General features: G+C 53.2%; 1 protein-coding gene and 1 long non-coding RNA gene across 8 annotated transcripts; one reads left to right on the forward strand and one right to left on the reverse strand.

Annotated features, from left to right (window-relative positions):
* Positions 1-44: 44 nt before the first annotated feature.
* Positions 45-10,898, forward strand: METTL25B (methyltransferase like 25B). Of its 7 annotated transcripts, none has more exons than XM_045298491.1 (9): positions 363-450; positions 2,407-2,625; positions 7,426-7,550; positions 7,701-8,040; positions 8,318-8,380; positions 8,827-8,970; positions 9,262-9,749; positions 10,079-10,263; positions 10,526-10,898. In XM_045298491.1, exons 2-9 carry the CDS (start codon positions 2,620-2,622, stop codon positions 10,645-10,647), a joined length of 1,473 nt encoding a protein of 490 aa, XP_045154426.1. In that variant the 5' UTR covers positions 363-450; positions 2,407-2,619; the 3' UTR covers positions 10,648-10,898. The 7 variants fall into 7 exon arrangements, with proteins under 7 accessions (XP_045154424.1, XP_045154423.1, XP_004714773.1 ...); XM_045298492.1 differs by having other exon boundaries at positions 2,407-2,529; XM_045298489.1 differs by lacking the exon at positions 2,407-2,625 and having other exon boundaries at positions 45-450; positions 7,707-8,040.
* A 298-nt stretch (positions 10,899-11,196) lies between these two features.
* Positions 11,197-11,605, reverse strand: LOC123522630. Its single transcript, XR_006680868.1, has 2 exons — positions 11,523-11,605; positions 11,197-11,423 (listed from the first exon to the last, which is right to left on the reverse strand). It is a non-coding gene; the product is annotated as an uncharacterized LOC123522630 (long non-coding RNA).

Consider the following 11,605-nt stretch of genomic DNA (forward strand, 5'->3'; position numbering starts at 1 on the left):
GTGCCAGAGAGCCTGGGCTTCCGGGAGAGGAGGAGCGTGTACCGGAAGAGGCGGGATCTACCGCTTGGTCCTCCCTTTGTGGGCGTGGCCAGGTAACGCCTCGCCTCTGTGACGTCATTACGCTGTCGCCGCGCCCACTTGCCTCTGACGCTGACACTGTGACGTCAGCTGGACGCTTCATTTCTTCTACGGCAGAATGTGAGCTGGCGGCAGGCTGCACCCGGCGCCGGACCCGAGGCTGGTGCGGAGCCGAGCCCAGCATGGGGCCTAAATCCACGTGGTAGTGGCCGGCGTTCCCTCGCCGCCGTCTCGCGTCCCTCTCCACAGCTGGGCCCGGAGATGCCCGGCATCTCGGGCCGCGGCCTCTCTCTGGAGGAACGGAGGCAGCTAGCTGTGAACCTCACCCGTGTCCTGGCCCTCTACCGTTCCATCCTGGATGCCTACATCATCGTGAGCCCACAGGGGTGTCGGTGGGGTGCTTCCGGGGCAAATGTTGATCGTGTAGCTGCCTAGGTGCCCAGGAAGGGCATCTGGAGAGTTGGTCTCGGGTCTGTTTTCTACTGGTCTCGGCCTTTTAGAAAACAAACCTTGTAGCTTGCTTTTAGGGGAAAGTTTACAGAGCAAATTCGTTTTCCATTCAAACGTTCATACAGGTTGCTCCGCGACATTGATTGTAATCCTCTCAATACGTCGGAGCTCTCCCCATTTCCACCCTGGTTTCCCATCCATCCCGTTTCCCCAGCCCGTCACTGCTTATGCCTCTCTGCTTTGCAGCAAGAGGTGCCCCCGCGGTCTCCTGCAGTTCGGTGGAGCACATGCCTCCAGGTGTGACTGACCATTTTTTGTACCAGTCTCTGATTTGGATGTAAGGAGGCCTGGTGGTGTAGTTGTTAAGCATTGGGCTGCTAACCACAGGGTCAGCAGTTTAAAACCACCAGGCACTCCGCATGGAAAAAGATGAGGCTTTCTACTCCTGTAACTAGCTGGTCTTTGAAGCTCACAGGGGCAGTTCTGCTCTTGTCGGGTTGCCCTAAGTTGGCATTGGTCAGATAGCAGGGAGTTTTCTGGGTTGTTGTTTTTTTTTTAAGGAGGCCTGCGGTGCTGTCAGATAAGCTGTGGGCTAACTGCAAGGTTGGCAGTTCAAACAAACCGGCTGCTCTGAGAGAGAAAGATGAGATTCTCAGCTCCAGCCAAAATTGACAGCTTCGGAAGCTACTCAGTGGCAGTGGGTTTGGTTGGTTATTGTTGTGCTGAAAGGTGGAACTTCAGTGCCACGTTGGAAGGGTACCTACCTTAGGGAAACAGTCTCAGGGCTCTGCCAGCCTCTCTCAGACTTGATAAGACTGGTCTTTGTTTTATGAACTGGATTTTGTTCTACATTTTGCACCATTTCTAACCAGGACCTTCTACCGTGGTGCTGGTTAGAGCATTAGCATGGTAGCTGGGCATTATGTAGTTCTGGTATCAGGCTAGGGGAGGCTGTGGTTTCATTGGGTCATTAGTCTTCTGAAAGAACACCAAAGACTCAAGGAAGTAATTAGTCCAGAGAACTTATGATCCATTAGGGAAAAAACTAATAGTATCTTTGATGGCCACTTGGAACTTTTGAAACCCCAGACACTGCTCACCAACGAAGTGGTCAAACCTTATTTGCATGGACCTTGTTAAGCCAAGTGAGCCGAGATTGTCGTCCTTAGCCTTCATGCCCAACTGCTCAGTCCTGCGAGTAGTTTGGTTATCCCTATGATGCTTCCGTAACTATGCCCCTATATGTTCTCTTAGACAAAGAGGCTTCAAAATGTTGGTGGGGGGGGATGGAATTAAAAGAGAATGGTATTTTTTTTTGGATGGTATTTTTTCATGAACATTTTAAATCTCCTTCACATATATGAATTTGTAGATCTAGATATGAAAACGTGAAAAAGAGGCAGGCCCTCAACAAGATGGCTGAACACAGTGGCTGCAACCATGGGCTCAGGCTTAGGAACAATTGTGAGGACGGTGCAGGACCGGGCAGCGTTTCGTTCTGTGGCCCATAGGGTCACTGTGGGTTGGAACTGACTCGATGGCACCTAACAGCAACATATATGTGAACATGTGTGCAACGCATACAAACATGCATGTAGAAATACCCACCACCGAACCTGTATGTGCATGTGCGCATGCTTCTGCACAACCTCCCACACCTATTTAGCATACATATTCACCTCTGTACCCACTCACCAATGGTGGTTATTACTGTGGCAGGGTTACACGAGCGAGTGACGTGGTATTCTATGTGTCCCCCTTTATGCACACCTCGGTGTCTTCCTGTGCCTTCGTCACATGTGTTGCCTTTCCCTTCACCGGAATTCTCCTAGGGCTGCTGTCCGTTGTGTGATTCTCCTTTGTTCCCTCCCATCCCAGGTAGGTAACCTTCAAAGGACACTTCTCTCTGTCTGCAAAGCTGTTCAGCAGACGGTCCTCCAGACTCATCAGGTTGTGAGATGATTTCCCGGAGTCGTCATCTTCTTCATCATTGTGGTGTCTGTATGTGCCAAGGGTTTATCCTTTCCTCCACTGACGGGCATTCCAGGTTGTTGACATGTTTTCCCTATTAGGAATAATTCAGCATTGCACATGCATGTACGTATGCCCATCCGTGTCACCACGGCTCTTTGGTCTCTAGAATTAGTATATACCCAGGGGTGGGATTGCTTAATCACATGGTATTTCTCTTTCTAGCTTTTAAGGCAGCACCAGACCATTTTTCACCAGAGTGATTATCCCATTTTATCATCCCGTCAGCAGTGTATAAGATTTCCAATCTTCCCAGAACCCTGCGCTTACTGATGAGTGTCATCCCTGCTGCATGTGATGACATCTCATGGTGGCTCTCTCATTGGCAGCTCTCCACGACTAATGTCTCTTCATGTCTTCATTAGCTACCTGAACATCTTCTGGGATCAAGTGTATGTTCGCGTCCTGTGCTCAGTTTTCAATTGGCTTGTTTGTCCGTGTTGCTGGGGGGTTGAACTTTTCTATACATTTTCGTGATCAGACTCTCCATTGCCAGTATGGTTTCCCGGTCTGTAAGGCCCCTCCTCGCTCTTTGTGGAATCTTTTGCTGAGCTTAAGTGTTTAATGGTCAGGAGGCCTCAGTTACCTAGTCTATCCTGAGCTGTTGGTGCATTTTTCATTACACTTGATTGTGTACGTTGTTAGCTACACTGGATCGTCTTTTTGCCATGAAGTGGGAGCCTGGCTTTGTCCCCTTGCTTCTTCCACGGCTGTGTGATTTGGATTTTCCATCCATCTGGAGTTCATTTTGTGTATGGCTTGAGGGATTGCCCTCGCCCGTCTCACTTTCCTGCAAATGGTTGTCTGTTTTTGCCAGCAGCATTTGTTATAGAATCAAAGCTTCAGTCTTGTTATCACTGGTGTGTGTGTGGGGTGTCCTCTCCACCCTTTTTTTTTTCCCCAGCTGACATTGGTATTTCTAATACCTAGGTTTTTCAAACCTTCCCAGATTCAGGATAATAAAGTCCAAGAATGTGGGAGCCAGGCAGCAGCCATGCTTAACTCCTCTAGAGGGGAGATGCGAAGGTGTTCCCTCCACCAAACTTGTCTGAATAAGTGGTCGTGGCAGGTCCCAGGTAGTTTTCCGTGACCATATATAGTGGTTGGTGCTTGGTGTTGTGGTGCACGGTTGTGGTGCAGTGGACAGTGCTGGCTTTGGACTCAGACACACTAGAGCCCCACCTCCCCTGCTGGCTCTGCTCTAGGCATTTTGATTCGATATATACCTAGCCCCATTTCCTCGGCTGGATCTCAGACGTTCAATGGATAGCTCTCTGAAAGATCACTTTGAAGAGTAAATGAGATCATGGGTAACGGTTATTGCACACCCCAAATCAGACAGCATCCTCCTTCACTGGTCCACGATCCAGGCCTTCAGCAGGTCTTAGTAGCTCTACCTTCAGAATAGATAACAAGTAGATCTACTTTTCTCCATCTCCACTGCTTCCGCCCTGGTCCAAGCCCCCACCAGTTCTTCCCTGGCCTACTTCCACCAGCTTCCTGCCTGCTCTGGCTTTCAGTGCTCCACCAGCAATTCACAGAGCAGACAGATGGAGCTGCCTAAATGCTAGCCTGTAGAGCCCTGCGTGATCTAGCCTCTGCAGCTCCTCACCCCATCACGCTCCATCCTCTCCCGCATTCCCTGTGCCTCCTGCCCTGGCCTAGTGACCTTTCAAAAATACGGCTGGCGCCTGGCCTTTATACTGCCTGCTCTACCTGGAAAACTTGCCCTCCACAACAAAGCCAAGGACAGGATGGTGTAGAGCAAGGGCACCAGGGTCAAACGGGTTTCAGATCCCAGCTCTGCTACTTACTAGCTTTTCCATTTGGGCAAGTTAATGCATTCCTGTGCCTCAGTTTCCTCCTCATCTGTAAAATGGGTAATAGGGTCGCTATGAGTCAGAATTAACTGGATGGCAGGAGGACTATTGGGTGTTTTGTTTTGTTTTGTTTCATTTTGTTTTGACGATTGAAAATGCATGTCACATAGAGAGGGCTGAAGGGCTGACCCCAATCCCAGCTACCTGGACTCCCTCCCCAGAAGAATACACTACAGAGGACAGCACTGAAGCTACAGCTCAGGGAAAGGGGCGGGTCTGCTCAGAACACAGGGGAGCAAACTAAGAGGGAAGGGGGGGCAGGGGGGAGGGACCACAACCTGGTCCACAAGCCCTGAGGATGATATTCCTGCTTGGAGCAGCCAATGCACAGAGAAGACCAGTAGGGCCGGCCCCATCATGAGACACGGTGGTCCCTCACTGACCCATAGCACTATGGGGACAACACTGGAGCTACTGTGTGGGAATTGTGCCGGGTCTGACACCCCCACTCCCCACTGGGGCTAAACTCGAAGGGCATGCAGCATAGCAGCAAGTGGAGCAAAGCACTGAAGTCCCTGAGGAGCTCCAAAAATGGACATCAGAGGCAGGGCTTTTGGCACCTCAACAAACCTGATTGGAAAACATTCCTAAAGGTCAACAGACAGACCTGAAACTATAGAGGCTTTTTTTTTTTTTTTTTTTTAATGTCTATCTATACAAGATAGGAAAAACAATCCCAGGGGGAAAACAATGGGACCAGTGGTTCTGGGGGAACCATGGGACAGGGGGAGATGGGAGAAGGGAAGGGGGGAGCCAACAAACCTAGGGACAAGGGAACAACAAGTGATCTAAAAATCCATGGTGAGTAGAGTGTAGAACGTCTGGTGGGGTTTGATCAAGTGCAGTGTCGCCGAGAGGAATTACTGAGAGCTGAATGAAGGTCAAACATGACAGTGGGACACGAGGAAAGTAAAAGGACATAGAAGAGGCAAAGGACATTTACAGAGGTATAATTACAGGCACACACATATGTAAATATATATAACAATGTGGACATAGATCTATGTACATATATGTTAAGTATTAAAGTAGAGGAGCTGATATCAAGGGCTCAAGTAGAAAGCAAATGTTTTGAGAATGAGGATGACAACAAATGTGCTTGACACAATGGATGTATGTGTGGATCATGATAAGAATTGTACGAGCCCCCAATAAAATGATTTTTTTTTTAAAGTATTAAGGTAGCAGACAAATATTGGGCCTCTACTCAAGTACACCCTGAACATAAGAACACTTTGCTCTAATAACCTGGCCTTCTGTGATGCTCACCTTCCTGACAGGATCACTGAAGACAAATGGGTGCATAAGTAAAAGTGTGAAGAAAGCTGATGGTGCCCGGTTATCAAAAGTTATAGCAGGTCTTAAAGGCTTAAAATTAAACAAGTGGCCATCTAGCAGGGAAGCAATAAAGCCCACATAGAAGAAGCACACCAGCCTGGGTGATCATGAGGTGTCGACAGGATCAGGTATCAGGCATCAGAAGACCCAAAACAATTATACTGATGTGAATGAGGGGGAGGGCAGAGTGGAGACTCAAAGCCCATCTGTAGACATTTGGACATACCTTTACAGAAGGGTCACAAGGAAGGGATGAGCCAACCAGGGTACAGTATAGCACCGATGAAACACAACATTCCTCTAGTTCTTTAATGCTTCCTCTCCCCACCCAATTCTTGATTCCAGTTCTACATTACAAATCTGGCTAGACCAGAGCATGTATCTTGGTACAGATAAGAGTTCTGGACACTCAGATTCCAGGACAGATAACCCCCTCAGGAACAATAATGGGAGTAGCGATACCATGAGGGTAGGGGAAAGGTGGGAGGAGAATGGGGACCCAATCATAATGATTGATGTGGAACCCCACCTACCCACCCAGGGTGACAAACAACAAACAAGGGAGACAGCAGATTGTGTAAGATGTAAAAATAATAGTAATTTATAATTTATCAAGGGTGGGAGGGAAAAAATTAGCTGATACCAGGGGTTCAAGGAGAAAGTTTGAAAAGGATGATGGCAACATATATACAAGTGTGCATGACACAATGGATGTGTGGATTGTTTTAAAAGCTGTAAGAGCCCCCAATAAAATGATTATGATTAATTAAAAAAGAAAGTGCATGTCACCTGGTTAGCCCAGTGCCTGGCATATTAAAGTATCACACAAATGTTTGCTAATACCTGTGTTTTCTGGACATGCCTGATTCCTGCTCATGATACTCTCCATTACATTGCAATTCACTAATGTTTCCTAGTTTCTAGATTAACATTATCATTGTAATGTCAGCTCAGCTAGGAAGGAATCTCGTGTGTCTGGCTCACTGTTACAGCCTCTTCTTGGTACGTCATCCCTCAAAGCGCAAGCACACACTCCTGCTCTCAGGGACCCTGCCCTTCCTAGTGGAGCAGCCCCAGTGGGTTTCCAAGATGGACTCTTGACCAGAGCAGACAGCCGTATCTGTTTTCCTCCGGGGAGCAGCTGGTGGGTTTGAACCTCTGACCTTTAGGTTAGCAGCCCAACACGTAACCCAGTACACCAGGAGGGCGACTCTGGGTAATCCCAGCTCCAGCATTGTGCTGAGCGAAGGAACAACAGACATCCCCGAGGGCTGTGCAGACAGAAGGGCGGGCTTGCGCCATGGTAACCCACTGGTGTTAATAACGACAGTCAGGGCCGAGAAGAAAACCCACCTTGCCTTTAAGAAGTTGGGTTGAGTGGAGAAGAGAGACACATGGCGGGGGGGGGGGGGTTCCCCGGTTCTAAAAGGAGAGGCGAGCTCAGGATTCTCGCTGGACATCAAGGAAGGAGGTCAGCCACCGAGGGAGACTAAGCAAGGGGTGACAGCCGAGTAGGGGTGCTTACAGGCCCGTGAGTGACAGCACTTGTCGTTGCCGGGATGGGTGGGCAACAAGGTGGGATGTAGGAAGGGGTGAGAAGGGTAGGGGGGGTGGTAGTGCCCTGAGTGCCTCTTCCCCTCTCCTGCAGGAGTTTTTCACGGACAACCTGTGGGGCACACTCCCTGGCTCGTGGCAGGAGGCCCTGGATAGACTGAGCCCGCCCCAGCTGGCCACGCTGCTCCTGGGCATGCCTGCAGAAGGGGAAGCGGTCAGGTAGGGGTCAGAGGGGCCCTGGCCTGTGGACTGAAGCGCTGAGCCCCTTGCCCAAGGGCTCGGCAGGGTTTCCTGGGCCCTCGGGGGTTGTTAGCTGGTGCCCTGAGGATCTGATGGGATTTCATCAGAGGCCTGGCCGGCCTATCTCAGGTACAGGTCGGTGTGGCCACTCACTCTGCTGGCCCTGAAGGCCACAGCCTGTGCCCTGGCTTTCACCCGGACACCTGGCTTCCAGACTCCTTCCGAGTTCTTGGAGAACCCCAGCCAGAGCTCCCGACTCCCACCTCTGTTCCGGAAGCATGTCAGGCCCAAGAAGCAGCATGAGATCCGGAGGCTGGGAGAGGTGAGGACACATCTGGGGGGGAGAGGTTGGGTCTGGGAACCCATAGAGGCTGTCAGTCCGAGGGGTACATGCAGTGTGCCCCCGCCCTCACATGCAGGATCAAAGGCCCCGCTCGGCAGAATAACTGCTAATCGAGTCTCAGTGCCGGTATTGTCTCTTCATCTTCTTGCTGGGCCCCTGCCTCACTCCCCTCACGTCCCCTCCCTGCTCTGGGGGGGAGCAGGACACCTGCGACCTGAACCTGTGTCACCACCCTCCCTCCCCTCCCCCCTCAGGTTGGTTTCCATAGTTGACACACCCCACCCCACCCCATGGCTCCCCCTCTCTACCATCCTCCAGTCCTCATCCCCCCACCCCATCTGGGGTGTTTATCCCAGGAATCAGGGAACAATGGCCCAAAGACCTTTGCTCCCTCCTCTTTCAGTTGGTGAAGAAGCTGCGTGACCTCACAGGCTGCACCCAGGTTGTGGACGTGGGCTCGGGCCAGGTGAGCCAGAGCCCTCGCGTACTGTTGGCTTGAGTCACGGTCCTAGAACAATGGGGGGAGAGATGGCAGGCCCAGGAGGCAGGCGTGGAGGAGAGGTTGGGACCACGTCGGTCGGGCATAATGTAAACTTTCTGCGGGGCTCGGTCGCATAGCTGTGTTGCATTGGGTTGCTAGCCACCAGGTTAGCAGTTTGAAAACACCAGCCTCTCCTTGGGAGAGAGACGAGGCTTTCCACTCCTGTAAAGAAGTCCAGTTGTGGAGACCCACAGGGCAGCCCTGCCTTGTCCTATGGGGGGTGCTATGAGTCAGAATTGACTCGATGGCAGTGAGCTTGGTATTTTTTTGAGTGGGGTCTGGCACCCAAGCGCGTGTGCAGGCCACTGCTCCGGAGGGTGAGCTGCTGACCGGCAGTGTCTGCCCCGTCTGCCCCGCCCCCATGACTCCAGGGTCATCTCTCCCGCTTCATGTCTCTGGGGCTGGGGCTGTCGGTGAAGAGCATCGAGGGGGACCAGAGACTGGTGGAGAGAGCCCAGCGCCTGGACCAGGAGCTCCTGCAGGCCTTGGAGAAGCAGCAGAGGCGGGCCCCACAGGTGTGCCCCCTGTCCGCAGCCAAGACTGCAGGAGCAGGGCCTGCTGGGCTGGCGTCTCGGACCCTGATGGCAAGGCCCTTATTTCTGTTGTCCCTTCTCCAAAGCCTCACCCCATCTTGAAGGCACTTTCCAGGTTACAAAGTAACCTCCACAGCTCTGGGAAGCCACCACGGGCTGTTCCACTCCAATTCGCTCTTTGGGAAGGAACATAGGCGGCAGAGCCCTTTCTGCGACCGAGGTGGTATCAGCAAACAATTTCCCACCTGCCCGTGTCCTTTCCTGCCTCCACAGGTGGTCCACGCCGGCCCTCGCCACCCCCCACGCCACGTGGTTAAGTGGGTAGACCCCACAGCTCTGTGTGAAGAGCTGCTGCTGCCCCTGGAACCCCCACCTCCAGGAGGGGCCGCCCGCCTGCTGCTGACAGGCCTCCACGCCTGTGGGGATCTGAGCGTGGCCTTGCTGCGGCACTTCTGCCGCTGCCCCGAAGTGGCAGCCCTGGCCTCCGTGGGCTGCTGCTACATGAAGCTGAGCGACCCTGGCGGCTACCCCCTGAGCCACTGGGTGGCGGGGCTGCCTGGCTGCGAACTGCCCTACAGGTTGCGGGAGGGGGCCTGCCACGCCCTGGAGGAGTACGCGGAGCGGCTCCGGAAGGCAGGCCCAGGCCTCCGCACCCACTGCTACCGGGCGGCACTGGAGGCCGTCATCCGCGGCGCCCAGCCCAAGCTCCGTCGGCCAGGCGTGCAGGGGATCCCCAGGGTCCACGAGCTCAAGATTGAAGAGTAAGGTTCAGGGAGACAGCGTGTGCGCGTGTTTCGGGGGGAGGGGGAGCATAGGCAGATCGCCAGCGCTAGGTCAAGGTCTCAGTCTTAGGACTAGGAGGTTCCTCAAAGTGGCGCTGGCACTCCTCGGTCAGAAGAGTCCATCGAAGGTTCTAAAACGCTACATACGTACCTGTCATCCAACAGAATTGGCTGGAGGAACTTTCTGGGTCATTCACAGCCAGGGACATTTATTTAAAAATATGTTTGTTATTCATGTAGCTAATTAAACAAAACTGGAGGGGGGACCCTTCACCCAACCGGCATGCCATCCATGGCTGGTTCTGCAGGTACGTGCAGCGGGGGCTGCGGCGAGTGGGCCTGGACCCCCAGTTGCCCCTGAACGTGGCTGCCCTTCAGGCCCACCAGGCCCAGGAGCACCGGGTGGTGGCCTTCTTCAGCCTGGCCCTGCTGCTGGCCCCCCTGGTGGAGACGCTGATTCTGCTGGACCGTCTTCTCTACCTCCAGGAGCAGGGTGAGCAAGGCCTCCGCGGGCAGGTTCCTTGTTCTGTGACCCTGCAGCACTGCCAGTGCAAAGGGAATGGGGGACTTTTAAGAAATTCCTCCGGCATTGGCCTCAGTCACCAGTGGCCCCCCAGGCTGAGTCTGCAGCGAGAGCACGAGCACGGAGGAGATTCCCCTTCCAGAGATCAGTCTTCCTGGGCCCACGCCCTGGGGAAGAGGGGCCAAGGGCTGCACTGGGAAGTGGCTTCTGACCAGCCCTGCCTTTCTCCCAGGCTTCCATGCGGAGCTCCTGCCTCTCTTCAGCCCTGAACTCTCTCCCAGAAACCTAGTCCTGGTGGCCACCAAGACACCCCTGGGGCAGGCCTTCTCCGCCCTGGAGACTGAAGACAGCTGACAAAGCCCAGGAAGGAAGGACACTCCTCTTCTCTGGCCCTTCTGAAGCCCCCCAGCGGCAGGGGGTGGTGGGCCCTGGTGGGGGGCCTGCCCGTGCCACACCACCTCACCCAGAAGAGAACCAGCACCCTCATCCTCCCTGGGAATTTGGTCCCCACGGGGCTTCAGTTTCCCACCCTCTCTTCCCTCTGTGTGTAGAGTATATATTGTGTAAGGATTTATTTTTAATTTATTAAAAAACAGAAATCTTTATTCCTCTCCCATTTCTGTGTACTTTGAAAAAAACAAGCAATCTCCCTCCTGAGGTCCGGTGGAGGTTGACAGTGGAGTCTGACACCCTCAGCCCTCGGGCCTCCCTGGTGGGGCTTTGAGGCAGTACCTCCTTACTCTGACATCTCCACAAAGGGAACCCTGCCCTGGGGACCCCTTCTGAAGGCTTCCTGACTTCCATCCAGTCTGCCACATTAGATGCTTCCATCAAACCCTAAACTCGGGGTACGCTAGGGGTGGGGATGCCAGTCTACCAGAAGACAGCAGTGCACGCAGAAGATGACTCACAGCTCTTTATTGGGGTCTGGAGAAGAGGTGGTCCCAGCCTCCAGGTGAAGCCAGAAGTAGGGGAGCATCTCCTGCCCCCGGCTCAATACCAGTAGACTTTCTTGTGTTTCCGGGTCTCCTGGATCCCCATTGCCTCCATCACCTCCTCCTCCAGGGTCTTCAGACGGGGCACATAGGTTCTTTCAAGAGCATCTTCCACTGATGTGTCTTTGGGGCCATCTATTGGGCCGGAGGAAAAGGGGCGGGCATAAGGACTTCCCAGCTACAGTCTCCTCCCTCCTACTGCCCCCCATGTTCCTGCCCCTCACCCAGCCTCACCAATCCATGTTTCCGGGACAATGCCATCAGCTCTGGGAAAATCTGGCTTGGGGATAATTCTTCCTGATCTCGTGGAGACCCGT

This window comes from Echinops telfairi, unplaced genomic scaffold (assembly GCF_000313985.2).
Source record: "Echinops telfairi isolate 266 unplaced genomic scaffold, ASM31398v2 ScPeMD7_7425;HRSCAF=8463, whole genome shotgun sequence".
In the NCBI taxonomy this organism is placed as follows: domain Eukaryota; kingdom Metazoa; phylum Chordata; class Mammalia; order Afrosoricida; family Tenrecidae; genus Echinops; species Echinops telfairi.